This window comes from Dendropsophus ebraccatus, chromosome 4 (assembly GCF_027789765.1).
Source record: "Dendropsophus ebraccatus isolate aDenEbr1 chromosome 4, aDenEbr1.pat, whole genome shotgun sequence".
NCBI lineage: Eukaryota > Metazoa > Chordata > Amphibia > Anura > Hylidae > Dendropsophus > Dendropsophus ebraccatus.
The window spans coordinates 93,303,688-93,327,838 of NC_091457.1; the positions used below are offsets into that span (position 1 = coordinate 93,303,688).

Sequence of the window (24,151 nt, forward strand, 5' to 3'; positions counted from 1 at the left end):
GATTTACCATGAAAAAGATCTTCTTCAGCACCAAACCAGAGAACATAATGGAGTTAGTATTGTAGATAAGCTGTGGGGCTTAGGTGTGCTCCTGGTTACAACATGGAGAACGGCAGCAAATTTGACAGCCCAACCAACATCTCCTTGGCAAATAAAGACTTAGTTTCCACCATGATTGAGTACAAAGCCATTTCTGTTTTTCTTGTCCTGTTAGTTTGTGGTGTTGGTATAATAGGAAACATCATGGTGGTCCTTGTGGTCTTTATAACTCGGGACATGAGAACCCCAACTAACTGTTATTTGGTCAGCTTAGCAGTGGCTGACTTAATGGTCCTGGTGGCTGCTGGACTGCCCAATGTATCAGACAGCTTGGCAGGAACATGGATATATGGACACGCTGGATGTCTCGGGATAACCTACTTCCAATATTTGGGGATCAATGCTTCCTCCTGTTCTATAACAGCTTTTACTGTTGAAAGGTAGGTGTATATATATGTATCTGCTGGAAAAACTCTGCTAAAATGGTAACATAGTAGACAGGGTGAGGCAGGCTATGTAATTATGGCACATGGTGGATGCATGAATTCTAACCCATTTGAAGAACCAATTTCTTCCTCCTTTAGCCATCTCTCTGCTGAATAGATCGCTGCAAATAATAACATCTTTGCTGCCTGTGGACACCACTAGGGGGAGCTTAGGACCTTATTGCATAGTGTGCTTTTATTATGTTTAACTAATAATCAGTATGCTACCATAAGCTCCCCTCTTTTGCAAGGTGTCTGGTGTGGAAAGGGGCTCCCACTGCTCCTACATGTTATGCTCCTGTTAATATATTCAGAAAGTAAAGGCAGCAGAAGATTCCACCTCTGAGATCAGCCAGTGAGATGTATTGTGTGTGTGTGTGTATGCCAGGGCCGTTTCTAGGGGCGGGCGGGCCGGGCGACCGCACGGGGCGCCGACAGCTTGGGGGCGCTGGTGGCACCCCCAGGACGTCACTTATCGGCACGCACCGTCGGCCGTCAGTCCGCCCGCCCCATCACCTGGCCTGACCTCCCCTCCCCTCCCCATCAGCTGCCATGAATGCCCGACCGCCCGCCGGACCGAAGCTCCGCCCCTCTCGGACCGAGCTCGGCTCGGCCGAGCCGGGCGCTCATCACCTGGCCGGCGACTGCTGCTCCCTCACACATCTTCTTCCTCAAGTAGGCGCAGTGACGTCATATTACTGCGCCTGGAGGAAGAGGATGTGTGCGGGGGAGGTAGCGGCCTGCCTGCTCCTCGCAGGCTGGAGGAGGAGAGGAGACAGGGACCCGATCTATGTATTAAGGTGAGTATAAGGTTGGTTTTTTTTTTGTGTGTGTGTGTTTGGTAATTGGGGTGGCGGGGGCGGGGGGTTAGAGCACAGGGGGAGATTATTACTATTATTACTATGGGGCAGACCACGGGGGGGGGGGGGTATTAATATGAGGACAGCATGGGGGGGATTTTTACGATGGGGAGCAGAGCAGGGAGGGGATTATTACTGGGGGGGGCAGACACAGGGGGGATTATTACCGGGGGGGGGGGCAGGCACAGGGGGGATTATTACTGGGAGGGGCAGACACAGGGGGGATTATTACCGGGGGGGGGGGCAGGCACAGGGGGGATTATTACTGGGAGGGGCAGACACAGGGGGGATTATTACCGGGGGGGGGCAGGCACAGGGGGGATTATTACTGTGTGTAGAGCGCACAGCGGGGATTATTACTGGGGGAGAGCACAGGGGGGATTATTACTGGGGGGAGAGCACAGGGTGGATTATTACTGTGGGGGGCGAGCATCGGGGGGATTATTACTGGTGGGGGTCAAGCACAGGGGGGATTATTACTGTGGGGACAGAGCACAGGGGGGATTATTACTGTGGGGACAGAGCACAGGGGGGATTATTACTGGGGGGAGAGCACAGGGTGGATTATTACTGTGGGGAGCGAGCATCGGGGGGATTATTACTGGTGGGGGTCAAGCACAGGGGGGATTATTACTGTGGGGACAGAGCACAGGGGGGATTATTACTGTGGGGACAGAGCACAGGGGGGATTATTACTGTGGGGACAGAGCACAGGGGGGATTATTACTGTGGGGACAGAGCACAGGGGGGATTATTACTGTGGGGACAGAGCACAGGGGGGATTATTACTGTGGGGACAGAGCACAGGGGGGATTATTACTGTGGGGACAGAGCACAGGGTGGATTATTACTGAGGGGGCGAGCACAGGGGGGATTATTACTGTGGGGACAGAGCACAGGGGGATTATTACTGTGGGGACAGCACAGGGGGGATTATTACTATATGGAGGCAAAGCAGGTAGCAGGGGATGCTACATACAGGGGGCAACCCACATAGCTACTGACTTTACTGCACAAGTAAAGTTGTAAAAGTGCGGAGCCTAAAATGTTTGTCTGGCAGGTTCAGAAGAGACGAATTGTAGCTGCAAGAAATCATCATGGTGGTCTGGGCTGGATGGAGAGGGAAAGGAAAGTGACACCTCAGAAGAAGACGTCACCTGTGAGTCACTGAATGACTTTGCCCCAAATTGAAAAGGATTGAATAACACTGCTCTATGCCATAATACACACACTGTTTCTTCCTAGTAACAAACCCCCCCAACATCACTTTGGGGGGGGGGGGGCGCTTTTAGCAAGATTCGCCCTGTAGTTCAAATTACCTAGAAACAGCCCTGGTGTATGCCCTATATGTGTCTTATATACACTAATCTACTATAACAATAAAATGACCTGCCTAATATTGTCTACACCCCCATGTGTCTGAAACAGCTCTGTCCCATTGAGTCATGGACTGCACATAAACCCATGCTCACATGGCCATTGTAGGTGCTTTTAGCAGTTGATAAGTGTCAGCACATACTGTAACCATGTAAATCATGGCTATGAAGCTCCATAAGCAGCAAGCTGCAACATTAATCAATACTGCCTAAGGCTATGTTCACACTACGTAAAACATGTCAGTTTTCTGTGGACGGAATTCAGTGAATTCCCGCCGCAGAAAGACCTGTCAGTTCACACAGAAAACTTACAGAAAACGTTTGACCTCTGTCATTGATATATAACAAAGTATTGAGATGGAATTTTGTTACTGACCAAATACTTATTTTCCACCATAATTTGCAAATAAATTCTTAAAAAATCAGACAATGTGATTTTCTGAATTTGTTTTCTCATTTTGTCTCTCATAGTTGAGGTCTACATATGGTGTCAATTACAGGCCTCTCCCATCTTTTTAAGTGGTGGAACTTGCACTATTGGTGACTGACTAAATACTTTTTTTCCCCACTGTATAAAAATAACAAAATTATAGGGGTCAGATTAGCAAATGCTGATTTAGCAAATGCTGGGGAGGAGGAGGATAAAAGAAAAACTGTGCTCTTACCTCCCCCGCTCCAGCGCTGGTGGCCACCTACCGCCACTCTGGTCCCCAGTCGATTCCTGGTCTGAGCGGGGACCCAAGTTGTGATGTGTGAGGTCTACTCAGCCTGTCATGGCCACTGACTATAAATATATATATATATATATATATATATATTGGGTATCATTGTATTCATACTGACCCACATAATATAGATATAAAATTAGCAAAGAAAAACTTATTTTTAATTTTACCTTACAAATCAAATAATTTGTTTTGTGTTTTAGTGTATATTTTGTGGTAAAATGAGGGCACTTGCAAAGTCAATGAGTCCTGTAGATTTAGGCTATGTTCACACTATGTATATGTCCGGCCGCATATTTTTCGCGGCCAGATATATACGTGTAAAACTCCGTCCGGGATTTACGCAAGTTGCGGCCGGCTACGTACGGTCCGCAAACTTACGCCCGTAATGTACTTACGCTTCCCGAGCGGCGTACGTAGCGATCTGACAGCGGTATTTTACTAGGATATCTTAGGCTAGCCCCAGACACCCCACAGAACCTTTTGGATCGACAAATCAAAGTGTAAAAAAGAAGAAATCACCACTCCGTACGGGACCGCATGTTACGCTACGGCTGTAATTTACAGCATTTCCGTCCCAAAACAATGGTCTGGTTCATTTTTTACAGCGACGCATACGATCCGGGCGTAAGTTCGTACGTAGTGTTAACTGTGCAGCCGTAGATCCTATACTTTACATTGTACGCAAACTAAGTAAATCTCCGGCCGCTTATTCACGGAGCGCGCTACGGCCGGAAACTTACGTAGTGTGAACATAGCCTTAATCTGCACAAAATTTCTGTTCAGATTCTGTGCTGATTTTTTTCTGCAGCTTGTAAAAGAGGTTTGTTAATTGCAGCTTATCCAACCCATGTGAAAGTCCACTATAAAAGTATAAAAAGGGCAACAGTAAAGTTTTGCACAGAATACTATCCAACCTAAAGCCAACCTCACCTCTGATTCCCCAAGTGGCAGTGGCTGGCAGCCAAAACTTTATAAACCCATAACTATGTGGGATAACTAGGATAAAAGGTGCAATAAAATAGATCTGTGCTTTAAGGCTGATCGACTGTATCAAACTTTAATTGTAAGCATGACCTGACCATGACTATTACCATCAGTTCTACTACCTACTGTATGAGGCTACCACATTTAGTAAGTGACCCTTTAAAATTGGGTATTATAAATTGGTGTGAAGCATGACATTGATATGTTGAGTTAACATATGGCTCCACCATCCTGCAGTCATAGTAACATATTAGATTATAGTTGGGGACAGCTGTGAATGGTTACAAGGCTGCCAATCTTGATTTACATCCAACCTGCAGGTAGTCAGGACCAGGAACTTGCCCCCATGCATGAGTACAGTAGACATCTAGGGTATCACACAGGATACCTGCGGCCCCTCTCCTTGCCTCCCCAGTGCCCGCTGCCCCATTGATCAATCAACTCTTGTGACCACAGTGTTTTGCTTGCGGCCATAAGAGTCAGCGTTGCACGGGCCCCGGTTGATTCTGGCTCCCTGGGGGTTTCCCCGGGATTTCCGAGCAGCACACGCACCAGGGAGCTGTGTGTGCTGGGGCTGTTACTTCCGGGTCAGGGAGCGCGTCGCTCCCTGTGCGGAAATAACAGCCCCGGCGTGCACTGGGAGGCAGGGGATACAGACTGCACACGTCGGAGACACATGGAGGTGTTGGGCCAGGCTGTGAGGTGGTGCCCTCTCCTCTCACCCTAGTTCTCGCGATCCTGTGCACTGCGGCCACGGTGCCAGCCGGTCTTATGGGCCTAATTCTGCTGCTTGAAGGTGTGCAGCCTGCTCCTCGCCCGCCGCCATGATCCCCTGGGGTGCAGCTTATGTGAGTAGGTGTGTGTGTGGTGCAGGGTATGTGAGGGGGCAGATAGGGGCAGTGTGTGTGGTGCAGGGTATGTGAGGGGGCAGTGTGTGTGTGGTGCAGGGTATGTGAGGGGGCAGTGTGTGTGGTGCAGTGATGTGAGGAGACACATAGGGTGCAGTGTGTGTGGTGCAGGTTATGCGAGGAGGCACATAGGGGGCAGTGTGTGTGGTGAAGGGTATGTTAGGAGGCACATAGGGGCAGTGGATGTGGTGCAGGGTACACATGGGGGTAGGATGTTTTTTTGTGAGAAAGTGGGGGCAGTAAGTAAAAAAGGAAGCTTGGAATGCAAGGGGGGTCTTTGTACCATGGCATAATAGATAATTTAACTTTTTTATGTGGACAAAAGAAATGGGATTCCATGATGAGAAGACCCCAATTTACCCCCAAGTGCTGCTATTTCTTGGATCTATCTATCTAATTGCTTGGTCGAGGAAGGGGGGGCCCAAATTGAACTCTTGCACCAGGGCCCAAGGGACATTAGCTACGCCCCTGACTGTATTATTTCCTGTATTTTTCCTTTTGTAGAGATTGTTGGCTTTGCATATATCTCTAATAGTGTTAAAGGGAACCATTCACCCCGTGGCCCCCGGCAGAAACTGACATACAGTGACATAAAGGTCAATATACTTACCACATCGCTCCCGGTCACGTCCCGGATCCCGTTGTTGACACGGAGAAATCGCTGATTCTTCTTCTCCCGCCCATTATGGTAATGAGCTGAGATGAGTCCAACGTCCATAGGAAATGACGGACGAGTCCAACTTATTCATGAGGTCCTCTTCTCGTCGGCGCCCATCCACGCCTACTGGAACTTGATTGACGTCTTCAGTCTTCAGTCTTCTGACGAATTCCCGCGCAGGCGCCAATGCGACGGTCTCGTCACCTCTTCTGCGCCTGCGCGGTAAACAGGATACGTGTTCGAGACAATCGGCGCACGCGCAGTAAACAGTGAAGCTGCGGAGCGGCTTCAATTGTGAACTGCGCATGCGCCGAAAACGACTGTCACGGCGCCTGCGCGGGATCCGGCGAGAAGAAAGAAGACGAGGAGGAAGAAGACCCAGCGTCAATCAAGTGTCGGAGGCGGGGATAAGGCTGGACTTCGGACACGGCAGCGCTCATTACCATAATGGGCGCGAAAAGAAGAATCGATTTCTCTGTGTCAACAATGGGATCCGGGACGGGAACGGGAGCGATGTGGTAAGTATATTGACCTTTATGTCACTGTATGTCAGTTTCTGCCGGGGGCCATGGGGTGAATGGTTCCCTTTAAGTGAACTTGCTGTTCAGGTTCAGCATTTGACTCCCCGCAGCTAGAGAACTTGGATGCTGCCCTAGGGAGTCCTAAAAAACATGAATATAGCCACGTTGTCCTGGCAGCCCTAAGGTGGCATCCAACTTTGCTTTAGATCAAATACTGAGCATTCGGGTTAGGAGAAAGTTGCGGGACACGAATAGTTCGTCAACTTCACTCAACACTAATCCCTGGTCAATGTTCTTAGTCTCCTGAATATAGTGAAACACTGACTTGAGGGACACCACCTATTCTAAGTGCTGTGAGAGCTATTTTGCATATCCTTTCTTCTCTTTATTATCTCTGGTGCTGTAGATGTTCCGTTGGGTGAAATGTGTAAAGTGTGGAATTTTACTCTATTACAAGATATAGGTGAAAACGTAGACAATGTAATATCTCTGTGTTTTTTTTTTCATTCCTCTATAGATACATCGCAATTTGCCACCCTATGAAAGCACAGACAGTGTGCACGGTATCCCGTGCTAAACGCATCATTGCCATTGTTTGGTTCTTAACTTGTATTTACTGCATGTTGTGGTTCTTCCTTGTGGATATTCAAGTAAACAAGAACCAACAGGTGGAATGTGGTTACAAGGTCTCGCGGAACCTGTACCTTCCGATTTACTTCACAGACTTTGCTATATTTTACGTGATCCCGCTGTTCTTGGCCACCATTTTATATGGGCTTATTGGACGAATCTTGTTTCTTAGCCCTATCCCCAATCATCCAGAGAGCACCACTGAGAGATGGAGGGAAAAAAGCAGCAAGGAAAAAAATGGGGCAGAATCCGACAGCAACAAGATGAACAGTCGTAATCGACCTAAGGGAGCACTGTCCTCAAGGAAGCAGGTACATTTCCAGAAAAAAATGTGTTTGATCAGTGGTGATGTATCAAAGTGCAAAAATAATGTATCTGAACTGCATAAAAAATAAGAGATATTGAAACATACATCTTTTATTTCTCCATGTGAGAAACTTTCTCACGAATAAAGTTAACACATGGTCCTTATGATCAAAGATGATCCTCTCTGTGTTAGCCACATTAAGGTGCGTTCACACTGCAAAAAACAGGTGGAAATTCTGAGCGGAATCCCTGCCGCGGACTCCGCTCAGAATGCCGCCTAACTCACTGTCTCAAAGTTATCTATAGGGCGCCTCCACAGCTCTCCACTCAAAGAATTGACATGTCAATTCTTTGAAAGGAGAGCGGAGGCGACTTATACATAATATTGAGACAGTGAGCCAGGTGGCATTCCAAGCTGAGTTTGTGGCAGGGATTCCGCTCAGAATTTCCACCTCTTTTCCTTAGTGTTAATGCACCCTTACTCAGCCTCATTGCTACATTTTAAGCCATCAGGGCAAGCCACATTGCTCATGTACAACAAGTGTTGATCAAGTAAAAACCAAAAGCCCCATAAGTGTTACTTTACATAAGAGCCATAAGTGTCATCTATATTGCCCCTGTAAGCAATTAAATTGCTTTTATAGGTACCAGCTGCATTCTCAATAAGCAGGGCCATATTAACAGCTGCTGCTGCCCTAGGCACTAAACCTGAAGATGAACTGCTTAAAACATAAACAAATTTCCACACATTAAATCAATGCTTAGAGCCGTCTACATGTTGTCTGAAGGCCTTCTCACCACAGGATTGGTAGGTAATAGCTTCAGATATCACATTTACCACTGACATACCAGACCAAAACAATGCCGCCATACTGTGACTAGATAACACCACCATACCAGACCTAAATAATTCCACCATAACCCCCCCCCCCCTTTTTGAAAAGACACCAGATTTAGTGGGAAGTCTGAATGGGAGGTGGGAGATTAAAAAAATAAAAGCAAAAGTTGTTTCCTTCCCCCTGCTCCCTGAAGCTGCTTCCCTGTAAGGTGCTGCCCTAGGCACCGGACCACAGGTGCCTAGTGGTAAATACGGCCCAGCCAATAAGTGCTAACCATTTTGTCCTCTTATATGCCAGTCAGTTTACATCACCCACAAACAAGCCATCCCCTTTGTGTTCATACTGAGCTATGTGTGTCTTTTGTCTATAGGTATATATGTGTAGATATGTATATGACTGTGTATGTGAGACACTGTATCCTGCATCCCTTAAAATAACCCTGCATTCTAATCCAGGATTTACCTTTTCACAACTTTATATTTTCTCTTGATTTGCTACCTTGCGAATAATAAAGTTCATTCTTTGTTTGATTTTGCACCTGATGTGAATCTTATGTCCGCTTTTTACTTTCTTAATTTACCCCATTATGTAGACAAATAGATTCTTCAGGTCTCCATGTATCTTCAGATCTCCCATAAGAAACCTACAGGAATATTCATCAGGTTTTGTTCTTTTTCTTTGCCTTGTTATTACTGTGTGACAATCACATTCAACTCTGAGATCTAGACGATGGCCTTTTACAGAATACAATTACCATTTCTGAGTCACTGGCGCACGGTATAATCAGTCATTAGAAGGCAAATTCAGACGCGGCTATGAATATGGATTCTGTTTAATATTGGATATTATACAGCCATTGTTACACTTACTATGAGGGTCGCTTGATTAACCTTTAATGTCAGACCATGGTCACAAATTTTTATTAATGTCAAGACAGTTTCTAAATAGTAAATGCAATCTTGTATATCTTACAATAATTGACTTATAGGGCCTCATTTACTAAAATTGTCCGGTTTTCAACAACTGTACACATCAACGTTTTAGTTTCCCAAGCCGTCAGATTTATAAATGGTGGGTTTTTAAAAAGAACAAAACTAATACCTGATCTTCCCGCCACACTAGAATGCAAAACCCAACAAAAATGACTGTTTGAGAAATGGGTTGGTTATAGTGGGTGTAAAGGGACATGCCCACGACTCGCCCACATGGCTCAGTCGGGTTTCTGGCATTTTTGTGTGTCACACACCATTAGTAAATAGGGCGGAACATTAAAACATCAGGGGAAATGGACAAAAAAATAATTTTTCTGACAAATAAGTTGTTCAAAAATACTGGCACTTACTTGCAGTTATTGTACACCAAAAGAAGAATTGGAGCAGACACATGGAGTCACTCCCCAATCTCACCCAATTTACCACAATAATGCCAACTCAATTTTACACCAGAATAGTCCAGCTTCTGTCTGCCACCTTGGTTGTAGAAACGACTGCCTGCGGGTAGTAGCTCTGGTGTCCCATGATGTCGTGCCCAGGCTTTACATAGGCAGGTTTATCAGAGGCCATAGTTATATGGATCATTCCAGATCAGATCGTATTCTCATCTCTAATTAGCAAAATCTCTTAAAGAGTAGTTAGCTGCCATTGATTTCAGTTTCTACGCAGCATTTTGTATTTTAGCTTAGCAAGGTCATCTGCATTATTTCCACCAGAGTAAACCATTGACTTGTAAGCAGTAACATGCAATAATGACACCATAGAACTTCCATAGCATGCAAAAGAGCAGGTACCTCGCTTCCTCCCCCCATTAGCTGATCGCCCTGGTGTGGGGACCCCGGTTGCGCCATCCTTTTTTGAAATGCTGCCTGGTTCCTGCGCTTGTTACCGTTCTTTTGCTGTGAACTGGCCCAGCTGTATGCACTGCCCCCCCCCCCCCCGTGTGACCATTTCTCCTTTCCTCTGTCATGTGTCTCCATTTTAACCCCCAGAGCCAGGACGTGCATGCGGGAACCTGGTGGTGTTTAAAAAAAAGACCACCCCACCACTGATTGGCTAATGTAAAGATAAAAAAATGGTACATTCGCTTTAAAGTGACACTGTGATCACCCCCTTACTGCCCTCATACCTGTTGCACTGCTGGATAGATATTAATAAAAGCAATCAGAACATACCTTTATTGCTTGTGTCTGTGTTTTTATTTTCTTAAAAAAGGCTTTCATTTGGGCTGTGAATAAAGGACAGGGACGATCCTCCCCTGAGCCCTAGCACTGCTACACTTTACTGTGCTGTATGCCCAGCCCTTTGCATAAGTCCAAGTACTGTGCATATACAGTGAGTTGTAGCAATGCTAGGACCCAGGAAATAATAGGCATCGCCTCCTGACACTATCCATTGCCTATAAAAAAAGAGACAGGCAAGAAAGGTATGTTCTGAATTCTTTTATTGATATCTATCCATCGATGCAGCCTGCTCAGTAGGCAGTCAGGGGGTGAAAGTGTTGCTTTAAAGAAGACAAACCTCACTAGGGTTACTGTAACGCCTGGAGTAGTGGATCCACTGGACCGTCACCAGCGATGGCACTAACCTCACCAGGGAGCGGAGTCTAAGGGGCCGCTGGTTTTCACCAGAGCCCGCCGCAAGGGGGGATGGACTTGCTGCGGCAGGCGACCCCCAGGTCGCTACCCCTGGCTTGGTTGCTAGTGACGGCAGGCGAGGCGTGGCAGGAGCAGTAGGCAGGAGATGGTGCTGGCCGAGGTCTGTAGGCGTAACCGCAGGTGACAGGCTGAACACAGGAGCAATGGTGAAACAGGGGAACAGGAACCAGGAACAAGGACTAGGGACCAGGTAGCGGATAGGTATCAGGAACAACAGGGAGCTGGGCCAAACGCTATGGGAAGCATGTAGAGGCTCCAACACAAGGGACAGGGCATGCTGGGATTTATAGGGAGTGATAGGTGCAATTAACCAATTAAGGGCGGACTGGCCCTTTAAATCTGAGACAGCCGGCGCGCGCGCGCCCGAGGAGGCGGGGACGCGCGCGCCGGCCGGCACAGACGGAGACAGGAGCGGAGGAGAGGTGAGGCGCCCCCAGGGGCCGAACTAGCAGCAGCGCCGGGTCCCTGCACAAGGACGCCGGCGGCTGCATGGGGCAGGAGGAGGTCGCGGCGGTGGCCCGGAACACGGGACGCTGCCGCGGCCGTGACAGTACCCCCCCCTTTGGCCTCCCCCTCTTTCTTGCCTGCAGAAGGCGGCATCAGGCAAATCTTGGTATTCCGCCGGTAGGCCGGACAAAGGCTTGGCGGGCTCGGGTGACAACATAGAATGCTTAGGCTGAGGTGACCTCAGACACTGGTTGGAACAGTCCTGACCCCAACTGAGAATCTTCCCGGTTCTCCAGTCCAGTTTAGGGGCATGTATTTGCAGCCAAGGGAGTCCCAGGAGGATGGTGGAAGAAGAATGGGGCAGGACGTAGAAGGAGATCTTTTCCAGATGTGAAGTGCCCACCTGGAGGACTAGAGGTGCGGTCTGGTAGTGCACATGGTCGGTAAGAATCTCGCCCGTGACCGAGGAGATAGACAGGGGTCTGGCTAGTGGTGTCACGGGTAGCCGCCATCTCTGGACCAATGTAGCTGCAATAAAATTGCCTGCTGACCCAGAATCGAGAAAGGCAGTAGTTTGGTGAGTTTGTCCTGAGGGTGTCTGGATGGAAACTGGCACAGACAAACTTGGAGAGGTGGCATTCACACTCAGGGAGACCTCTCCCACCGGACCTAGGTGCTGGAGTTTCCCGGACGCTTGAGGACGTTGGGGACATCTCAGCCGAAAGTGATCCGAACCACCTCAGTAGAGGCAGAGATTCAGCTCCAGACGACGAATTCTTTCATCAGGCGTCAGGTGAGCCCGTTCCACTTGCATAGGAATCTCAGGAGTCGACTGGGACTCCGGAACGTCAGGATACTGGAAGACCGGCGCCAGCTGGTGATGGCGACGGGACAGGCCTAGTCGCCGTTCATGCCAGACCTCCTTCTCCCTCTCAGAAAAACGAGTATCGACCCTGGTGGCCAGTAGGATGAGTTCGTTCAGGGAGGTAGGTAGGTCTCGGGCGGAAAGCACGTCTCTCACCCGACTGGACAGACCCCTCTTGAAGGTGGCTATTAGAGCGGCCTCATTCCAGTCTAATTCTGCCGCCAGGGTGCGGAACTGGATGGCGTAGTCACCAACAGAGGAGCTCCCTTGAGAGAGGTTGAGGAGAGCAGTTTCAGCTGAAGAGGCACGGGCAGGTTCCTCAAAGACAGAGCGGAACTCAGCCAGGAAAATTCGGAGATTAGCAGCCACAGGATCATCACGGTCCCACAGTGGTGTGGCCCAGGCCAGAGCTCTTCCTTCCAATAGGCTGATGATGAAAGCCACTTTAGAGCACTCGGTGGCAAACTGACTACTTAAAAGTTCAATATGCATGGTGCACTGAGTCAGGAATCCTCTGCACAACTTGGAGTCACCAGCGTATTTGCTTGGGAGAGCCAGTCGAAGTGTAGAAAAAGCAGCAGGAGGTGGTGTGTGCTGGGCTGTAGTATGCTGCTGTAAGGCGGCAGTGAGTTGCTGGATCTGCTGCGACTGTTGCTGGATTTGTTGCGCCTGTAGGGCGACCACTCGGGCTATGTCACGGATATCAGGCACCTCGCCGGGATCCATGGTTGGAGCCTACTGTAACGCCTGGAGTAGTGAATCCACTGGACCGTCACCAGCGATGGCACTAACCTCACCAGGGAGCGGAGTCTAAGGGGCCGCTGGTTTACACCAGAGCCCGCCGCAAGGCGGGATGGACTTGCTGCGGCAGGCGACCCCCAGGTCGCTACCCCTGGCTTGGTTGCTAGTGACGGCAGGCGGGGCGTGGTAGGAGCAGTAGGCAGGAGATGGTGCTGGCCGAGGTCTGTAGGCGTAACCGCAGGTGACAGGCTGAACACAGGAGCAATGGTGAAACAGGGGAACAGGAACCAGGAACAAGGACTAGGGACCAGGTAGCGGATAGGTATCAGGAACAACAGGGAGCTGGGCCAAACGCTATGGGAAGCATGTAGAGGCTCCAACACAAGGGACAGGGCATGCTGGGATTTATAGGGAGTGATAGGTGCAATTAACCAATTGAGGGCGGACTGGCCCTTTAAATCTGAGACAGCCGGCGCGCGCGCGCGCCCTAGGAGGCGGGGACGCGCGCGCCGGCCGGCACAGACGGAGGCGCCCCCAGGGGCCGAACTAGCAGCAGCGCCGGGTCCCTGCACAAGGACGCCGGCGGCTGCATGGGGCAGGAGGAGGTCGTTACACTTTACACTTACACTTACAGTTACACTTTACTGCCATTGTCCACTGAATGGGGCTGTCTTATCGAAGGTCTGCAGGGGTTACAAGTGGGTGTCTCCATTTGAGAACACTCTCTATAAGACCTGAGAGCTAATCATACTGTATATTATTGTTGGGCACTTTTTTCAATTGTTAGCAATTCCCTCGTAGTTGGCCCTGTGGGCATTGTAATTTACAGTAATCAGTTCATTGTTTGGAGGGAAATGCTGATGGACCAAGTATTATAGGTAGCCACTCTCCAGTGCATGAAATAAGTAGCTGTCCCCCACTGGCGATAGAGACATGTCCAAATTTCCTGAGTAGTGTGGAAATCTAAAGACATGATATGCTTGCCATGACTGTGTAACCTCTATGTAACCTCTGTGTAATACCAATGCATTGTCTTATGCTTGGTGCAGGGCCTTTAAACGTGGCTTCTGACTCAAGGAGTCAAAGAACATGAAAGTCATGCACCATTCCCTCAAGCCATGTATTAGATATACTTAAGTATATTTATTTTGTCAATATTATAACTGGAAACTGGAAAATTCTATTCATTTAATAAATTTTCCATTTAAGAATATAAGGAGGGGGAGTTTTAGACTCACAGAATTACTCTCTAGGGCATGGTAACTGCCTCTACCTTTCATCAAAGGACTATTAACTTTAAGGCTATGCTCACACATTTGCTTTGCGGGCGTTTATTTGGATGGCCATCATTTTGAAGGATGGAGTAATGAGTTATCCACAGGAAATAACCTAATTGCTCAACTTCCATGATGCATTGCCCTCCGGTTACAAAATATTAAATAAATTATAAATGCAGCTCTGCATGTGACTGGAGCCTTGGATGTACTGAAATCAAATATCAGTGCAAAAAGTTATTTGCATTATTTGTATTTGAATAAATGTTATGCAACTTTCTAACAGACTTTATTATTTGTATTCACCAGTGGGCAGGGCTTGGTGTGAAAGGGGTGGGGCTTCACACATCTTCCCTGCAATCTGCTGTCCACTGTCAGTTTTCAGGGAAAATCTCATTTTAGTAACAGATAGATTAGAAAACATTTCAGGAAGTGGTGGTGCAGCTTAGCTTGTGCTCTATGAAGGAGAGAGAGGGAGAGAGCCTGGCCTGTGTGCCTGAAATTGATTCAGCCTGTTTGCTGAAGATAATCCAAACTTTTCCACAAAGGTAAATCAGGGCTTTTCCATTGTGTAGATATCAGTGTATCTACTGCTGTGTGTCCACCTTGCTGCTGTGTAATCCCCCCCCACCCTCCCCTTTAACTCAGTGCTTAGTGTAACCCTTTCCTTACTATTAATAGTAGTAGAAAAGAGCCTAGTAACCACAGGCCAGTTAGCTTGACATGCGAGTGGAAAAAATGATGGGAACTCTTTTAAAGAAGAAAACAATCATTTAATGGATGCAAATCAGCATGGCTTCACTGAGGGCAGATTTCTTTGATTATGTCACAAATTTTCTGGATAAAGGTGGTGCCGTGGATATCACCAAAGCTTTTCATACAGTTCCCCATAAAGAGCTGATAGAGAAGTAAATGAAAATTGTCTCTTCCAGAGACAACATGACCTTTGTCTCCAGTTCAGGTGTGGTTTGCAATTAAGTGTCATTTACTTTAATGAAAGTTGTAAAACCCCACCCAAACTGGAGACAAGAGTAATGCTGTGTCAAGAAAGAAAGAAAGAAAGAAAGAAAGAAAGAAAGAAAGAAAGAAAGAAAGAAAGAAAGAAAGAAAGAAAGAAAGAAAGAAAGAAAGAAAGAAAGAAAGAAAGAAAGAAAGAAAGAAAGAAAGAAAGAAAGAAAGAAAGAAAGAAAGAAAGAAAGAAAGAAAGAAAGAAAGAAAGAAAGAAAGAAAGAAAGCCATGTTTTTCTAACACTGCAAAACCCCTTTAATACCTGGATAGTTTAGTGTATTTGCGTTTGGCTGAAGGATAGATATTAGAGGGTTGTTGTTAACCCCTTAGCGACCCATGACGTATCTGATACGTCATGGTGCCGCAGGGGGTGTTCAGAGCGGGGTCCCGCCGGGACCCCGCTCTGAACGGCACCGATCCCGGCTGCAATCTGCAGCCGGGCAGTGCCTCACGGGGGGGAGATCCGTGCCACTAGACACCAGGGATGCACGGAGGAAAGCACTTCAATGCAGCTGTCAGGTTTGACAGCTGCATTGAAGGGCTTAATTAGCCGGCGCGGCAACGGGACCCGCGCCGGCTAATTAAGCCCTTCAATGCAGCTGTCAAACCTGACAGCTGCATTGAAGTGCTTTCCTCCGTGCATCCCTGGTGTCTAGTGGCACGGATCTCCCCCCCGCGATGCGATCGCGGGGGGGAGATCCGTTCTTCTGCCCGTGCCGGGCCTCAGCGTCGGAATGACGCTTATCCCGGCTCGGCAATAGATTGCTGTGGCCTGCAGCAGGCCATAGCAATCTATGACCGATCTAATGGATCTTTGCTGTGTATATACACAGCATTGATCTCTATGAGAGATCAGTGCTATGTATATACAAGCCCCCCAGGGGGGCTTCTAGTGTATGTAAAAAAAAAAGTAAAAAAGTGTTTTTATTAATAAAAAATCCCTTCCCCTAATAAAAGTCCAAATCACCCCCCTTTTCCCATTTTATAAATATAAATTAATAAATAAATAAATTAATAAACATATTTAGTATCACCGCACACGTAATCACCCGAACTATTAATTAATCACATTCCTGATCTCGCACGGTAAACTGCGTAAGCGCAAAAAAATCCCAAAGTGCAAAATTGCGCATTTTTGGTCGCATCAAATCCAGAAAAAATGTAATAAAAAGCGATCAAAAAGTCGTATATGCGCAATCAAGGTACCGATAGAAAGAACACATCATGGCGCAAAAACTGACACCTCACACAGCCCCATAGACCAAAGGATAAAAGCGCTATAAGCCTGGGAATGGAGCGATTTTAAGTGACATATATTTGTTAACAATGGTTTGAAATTTTTACAGGCCATCCGATATACATATACATGTTATATATCATAGTAATCGTAACTACTTGAGGAACATGCATAACAAGTCAGTTTTACCATAGGGCGAACGGCGTAAATGCAAAACTCCCCGAAATCAAAACAAATTCATTTTTTTTTCAATTTGACAGCGCAAATGATTTTTTTCCGGTTTCACAACATATTTTATGGAAAAATTATGCCTGTAATTGCAAAGTACAATTGGTTTCGCAAAAAATAAGCACTCATATAAGTCTCTAGGTGAAAAAATGCAAGCGCTGTGGACTTTTAAACATAAAATGGAAAAAGCAAAAGCGCAAAAACGAAAATTTGCTTTGACCTTAAGGGGTTAAAGGGGTTATCCTGTTAAGTAAATATTTATATTGAATCATCCCTCTCCTGAAGACTAACAATTCATGTAATTCATGTCATTACCTTTTCTGTCTCCTTCCCTCGGTTTTGAGCATGCTGCTTTCTGCTAAAGACACAGAAAACTGTGTGTAAGCTGCTGAGTCCATGTCTGCTCTCAATACCCTCCCCACTCCCTTTCAGCTGGCTGATGTAAACAGCTCCATATCTGCAACATTGTAGCAACTTTGCAATGCTGGGAGAGATAATCAAAGGTTATCAGCAACTTGACCTCAGATTAACCCTTCTAGCATTGCAGAAAAGGCCTGACAAGCAGAGACAGAATTAATAGCTCAAAAACTGAAGAAAGGAGACAGATAAGGTAATGACATGTATGGAATGAATTGTTAGGGCCCTATTCCACAGGACGATTATCGCTCGGATAGAAGCGATAATTGTTCAGTTGAATAGCAGTTAACGATTAAACAACGAACGAGAAATCATTGATCGCTTAATGAGACCTGAACCTATTTTTATTGTTGCTCGTTCGGAAATCGAAAATGGAATAAGAAATTGTTTGCAGTAGCGATGAACGCAATAGCGATGACAAGACGACCGCAAGAATGATTATAAGTAACAATCATCGTTCCGAGTAATTGGGTCAACGATTTCAGGTCGTTCGCAATAGCGGTCGTTTGAGATAATTTATCGTTAACGATTATCCGAACAATAACCATCCCATGGAATAGGGATATTGGGCCATGTAAAAAGCACCCTAACCTGAACTCTCTCCTCACCCTACTTGCTCTGGCTTGGCATCCCCTGGCGTCTCCTATGTGCTAAACACAACATAAACACAAATCTCTCTTTGGTCAAGATCACACTATGTATTTTTTTATTAAGCAACGGTCGTTGCAACAACGGCCGATCGCATTAATCCCCACGGAATCACGGCCATAGTGTATACACACTGTATACACTATGGCCGGGATTCTATGCGGCCACAGAGAAAACTGCCATGTCTATTTGTGCGGTCGCTATTCAGTGAACATCGGCAGCACGAACTAGACTGTGCACACAATGTACGGCTCCACTTTACATTGTGTACTATAGCTAATTGGATTGCAGGCACACCCAAATGTGCCAACATTTTAATTAAGTTGAAGTGATGTTCACCTGGCCCATACTGCAGTATTGGCTGGGTTGAACATCTCAGAAAGTGGCCATTCTGTGACAAGGCCGTGTCACAGAAGAGCCGCTGTTTTGCCATGTGTGAACATGGCCTTTTACAGCAGAACAAGACATGTTTCAACTGTGCTGTGCACAATGTAGAATCAATCTACAATCCAACTTGTTTGGAACACAGGGAAGAAAGCATAGTAGCAAACTTTTGGGTGAGAAGTACAAAGTGGTGCTGGATTTTGAGGCTCTGGATGTAAATAAAATTGTATTTGTTGATAGCAAGACATCTGTAAAAAATGCTGAATTTTTCATTAAAAAGCTTAATTTACAAACGTCAGGAGGAGCCTTTTATTAAAGCCTAATCCTCTGCTTCAGACTAATGCACATAGGAATAGGCAGATAATAAAAAGTGGCAGGTTTGTATGCGTTGTTGTGTATTGCATCTTCTTTTCGGTGTGTGTTTTTTTATCTCTGTTATTATTGTGTTTTTCCTTTTTTTTAAAGCTTTTATGATAAAAATTAGAGGAATGTGGTTTTACTAAAACGCAATGTAACATTCAAGGACTGAGGCTTCTATCCTATCCATGCATCATGTGAATTGCAAGTACATTTCATTGAATTTATTGATGTCATATCCGCAGTTTAAGCAGACTTTTTTGTCTGTGTTCATAATACTTTTTTATATAAATGGATTGTTGAACAGTAAAAAGAAAAGTACTTGAAAAGGAGCTGCTTAAAGGGAAGTTCCAAAAATTAAAACTTGTATAGGGTGTGCAAGATCATGGGTGAAGAAGGTGAAAATGATATGTTCATAAGGAGTCCACCATTCTTTTTAACTAAGTATGTTCTAGTTCAGATTATAAAATTGTTGTATATGGTATAAGAAACATGAGAAAAGGGCCAAGTAAGACTAGCCCATTATACCTTTATAAGCCATATGAACCAACACAGCTAATTCTGTAGCAAATAAGGCTATGGTCCAATTACATTTTAGGGCTTTGTTCGTCATACTGTATATGTCTAATTAATTTCCCAACATAAAGCCCTGACCAATGCCACTGTATACTACATGGTGACATACGTAATCCACAGACCTCCATAGAAACAGAACATATACTGTTACAGTAAAACAGTGTACAGACTGCCTTCTATATGACTAAGGGTAGAGGGCAAGGAGAGGGCTGGGATGGTGGCGTCATTGCAGCAATTGTCACCAACAAGGATCAAATTCTGGTTCATGCTGTGAAGTGTATGGCAGAAATAACTCATATTCTCTGCGCACATAGCGCACTGTATGTAGATGTAGATTATCAGAGGAGAAATGAAATTCCTCTCTTTACTGGCACAGAACCCGCTTCCCACATCCCCCATGTAGAGATCCAGCTGGCCACAGTGAGGGGCTGCGTGGAGGACAGAGAATACTCATATTCTTCATATGATTCTGCAACATTCAATGGACAATTTCCAAGTCTCAGAGAAATAATAGAGCAGCTTTAATTCACTGTATGATCAATGCCTGATATCAGGTAAGTACACGATCCTGACGGTCATCTGGTGTCACTGGATCCAGACACATCTGCTTTACATATACTGGAAGTACAGTATATTAATATACTGGAAATCTCCCTTATTGTAAAAGTGACAGGTCTTGTTACAGTGAATCCCAAAGAACCCTGTTTGGGAAAATCTGTCTTAGAGGTATGAGGTTACCTTGATTTATACATCCACATTGGCTGCCATAAGAAGACTGTGGGAATGGGCTTGCTGTTGAGCATCAGCATCACTGCAGATAGATAGACACTGCATCTTTAAACAGGTTTGTTAATCACAATTGTGCACAAACAGCAGAGCGCACCATCTCAATTTACCGGGAGGTCAGGAGCAGGACTGATCACCTTGTAGACCCCTTGAAGAAACATTAATGGTGATTTCTTACTGTTCATTTCCAATTGTATCCAATTCCTACTAATCCCTGTATGTAGTAAAAACATTTGTATTCTTTACCTCATAATCCGACAGGTTTCTAGCATAGAACTTCTGAAAGCTGAAAATCTTCCTTTTTTCCATTAAGGCTGGGTTCACACTACATATATTTCAGTCAGTATTGTGGTCCTCATATTGCAACCAAAACCAGGAGTGGATTGAAAACACAGAAAGGATCTGTTCACACAATGTTGAAATTGAGTGGATGGCCGCCATATAACAGTAAATAACTGCCATTATTTCAATATAACAGCCGTTGTTTTAAAATAACAGCAAATATTTGCCATTAAATGGCGGCCATCCACTCAATTTCAACATTGTGTGAACAGATCCTTTCTGTGTTTTTAATCCACTCCTGGTTTTGGTTGCAATATGAGGACCACAATACTGACTGAAATATACGTAGTGTGAACCCAGCCTGATTTTGGATTGCACACTATATTTCTCTCACGGAGCTCTGGCTGGCTATACTTTTGCAGCAAAAGCATGGGAACAAGGTTGTCAGAAGTTTTTCCTGCTACTAATTACTGTCATCTAGAAAAAACAGTGTTTTTTTTTTTAATTCCAGTTGGCCATAGACAAGATAGAACCATTGAATTGTATCCAAGATTAGGAAAAGCACAGCTACTTTCTTGCAAAAACAGCACCATCCATGTCTTCGGGTTGTGCAAGCATGTGAGTGCCAATCAGCACAATTAATCACTGTATCATTTGTGCAGCAACTTAAATGAATTACTGTCGACTGCACTACCCCTGTTTACACAGGAAGATGTATGACTTATAGTGATACATTTTGAAGCTGCACAAAAGATGAGATCAGCCAAACAGCGGCCATTTTCCCGCTTCTTGGCTGATTGTTGACAGGGTCTTATACCTGGATACCCCTTTTAAAGGTGTAGTCTCATGACTACCTATTTTTCAAATTTAATCTAGCTTCTCCTGGTGATCAGTTACTGACACAAGGCATGTGGGTTGGGGCTTTGAGGGCTAGTATGGCCAGACACATGGTTCTCCGACCAGAAAACATCAGCAAACAATAACCAATCAGTCCTGTCACTGGAAAATCTTTCATAAAAACCGCTGCTTCGCTGCTGCAGACGGCTGACAAGGATGTGGGCACTGTGATGGCAGCTTCTAGCAGCTGTCACCCAGCATTTGTTTCTTGTGCAGGAGACTCAGATATGATGGAAATAAAGCCTGCCAGTTTTGCAGGACACAGTCGGTCGTCTCCAGTTGTTTTATGGTGGAATTACTTGATCTGCCACAGTGTGTGATGTTGGCTGCAGAACATTATGTACATTCCCCTCTGTAGATTTTACTGAAGTCATAGTGCTTTCCAGTAGGAGATAAGCTTAATGGAAGAAGAGATCCCGCGGCTCATCGTAGGCCTCACATAACAGACTAAGATTTATCTACAACACATCAAAGAAAACTGTGAGGGGGACGGGAACCTAAAGAGGCGGTTGTATGGAGACTATTGATTCTGTGCTCAGTATAATTACTAAGGAGCATTCCTTCCCATGCAGGCCTGACTGTACTCAGATATTAGAAATCAATAAAAGTTGCCTCCATGTCTGTCTGTCTATCTATGTGGATGTCTGTCTATGTATCCATATATTTAGCTGCATTTCGAATGCTAATATTCTGCATGAATAAACCCAAAAATATTATACAAATTTGAACACTGACGCCACCGGTTTTAAACAGCTGGTTCTGATTCCAAGTTCATTATGTTCTGTGGAGATTGAAAGTTTGTGAACAGTGTTGGACTGGCCCACCAGAGGACCAGAGGATCCTCCGGTGGGCCCCCAGCTTTAGAACCTGCACTAACACTGATTGACATGTCTTTTCTCACTGGTTCTTCATTGGTTGCCCCCCAGGATCATTTTCTCCGGTAGGCCTCAGATACTCCAGTCCGACACTGTTTGTGAACCCTTCAGAATTTAATTTAGATTTCTGCATAAATTTTACCTGAAGTTACATCAGATTTTCACACAAGTTCTAAAAGTTGATAAGGACAACCAGATCAAACAAATGAGTCAAAAATAATAGACTTGGTAATTTAGCATGGAAAATCATCCATATCACATATCTGTGAGTGACAATATTATCTGGTATGATCCACTTTTGTTGTACTAAATGCATTAAAATGTTTATGGCAGTTGTTGGCTAGTCCTGCACATCAGCTTAGAGGAATTTTTGCCCATTTCTCCTAACAAAACGGCTTCAAGTCTGTTATGTTGGTGGGTTACCTCCCATGAACTGTTCATTTTAGGTCCTTCTGCAGCATTTCTATTGGATTAAGATCAATACTTTGCTATTCTAAAATGTTAGAATACTTTAACCATTTTTGTATTATGACTTTTGTGCTTAAGGTTGTTGCCTTGCTGTGTTACCCATGCTCACAGACATCAATAGACAGGACCTGTTCCATTGAAATGAATGTGAAGCATTATTGAGCATGCTCTCTGACCTCTGAAGAGGTCATTCTATGGGAGCTGATATTGTCTTATATCGGTGCTATCTATCTGCTGGTGTCACCTGACTGATGCTGCAATTCTGTGCAGATCACTTTACAGCAGGCTCTTCTTATCACTGCAGACAGAACAGAAAGTCTCAGTTTAGCTTTAGCCCCAGTAGTGAGAATATAAACTGCAAGATTTCAGTATTATTTTATAATATAGATTTTTAGATATGTTAAAATATGCTAAAAATTTAAACAGTAGGTTGTTTTTTTAGTGACACAATCCCTTTAAGCAAATGCAGTGCATGTTCTCATTCACATAACCAACACTTAATTATACATTGTGACTTGTATGACAATCTGATGTAGTTTTAGGTAAAAAATCTTTGCAGAAATGTAGAAAATTCTGGAGAGTTTGCAATCTTTCCAGCACCACTGTAGGTATGTTATAAGGGATGATGGTATTACTAAAAACTTCTCCACAATGCCTAATTGCCCTGTATAAAATGCTACTTTATCTTTGTCATTGCTATTACTTTTTCTCCTTGTCTTGTTTGTAGGTTACCAAGATGTTGGCAGTGGTGGTAGTGCTCTTTGCGCTTCTCTGGATGCCCTACCGAACTTTAGTTCTAGTGAACTCCTTTGTGGAGAAACCATACCTGGACCCCTGGTTTCTTCTCTTTTGTCGCATTTGTGTTTACGCCAACAGTGCCATCAATCCTGTCATCTACAACGTCATGTCCCAGAAGTTCCGCACAGCCTTCAAAAGATTGTGTAAGTGTGGCCAAGTGGAGACCCAAAGGAGGAACACTTACATGACCACCACCAGCTACAGCATGGTAAAGGATCCCACCAATGTCAGGCTCGAGAAGAAAGAGAAACCACCACTAGAGAACCCAAACATTGTACCAAAACAATCCGACAAGCCGAAGGTAGAAGGAGAATTGTATTATAGTGTTGTGTAATCCCACTGTACGCTCACGCTTCATACTACCAGTGAAGGTAAAGCTCTACTTGCTGCACCTGACTACAAAACCACAGGCTCGAATACAAGCTGAGCCAAAATTCTAAGACCCATGAAAATCCTGGCAATATAAGCAGCGCAAATGCAGATGAAAGACCATTTGCATAATGACATTATAGATATACACTGGCTTCAAATTGCTGTGCTTTATAGGTGCAGACTATGTCCTAAAAATGTCCCATGGTGTCAGAGTAGCTGCCTCAGGTCCGATCCACAGGCCATATTACCACACCTTTCAGGGCATTGAAAGATGGGGCAAGATGGGGCTTAAGTGTCTGTATAGGTATACTACAATGAGACACCCTTGCCCTGTGTGTTGACTTTTCACAGACATGCACAAAGAGATGGGGCCTTTGCTGATTTTACTGTAGAGCCTTGGTCTCTTCACTGTATGTTCTTGGTGACCAACATGTTTTATCCTCTGATGGGTTTCTATAAATTTCTTGAAAATGTTTAGTCTTTAAGTGTGCATGGAAAAGCTTTGG

General features: G+C 45.2%; 1 protein-coding gene across 1 annotated transcript; it reads left to right on the plus strand.

The window, feature by feature from the left end:
* LOC138789785 (thyrotropin-releasing hormone receptor-like) lies at positions 1–23,607 on the plus strand. The gene is made up of 3 exons (XM_069968596.1): positions 1–479; positions 7,077–7,500; positions 23,203–23,607. Exons 1-3 carry the CDS (start codon positions 103–105, stop codon positions 23,605–23,607), a joined length of 1,206 nt encoding a protein of 401 aa, XP_069824697.1. The 5' UTR covers positions 1–102.
* Positions 23,608–24,151: the final 544 nt, after the last annotated feature.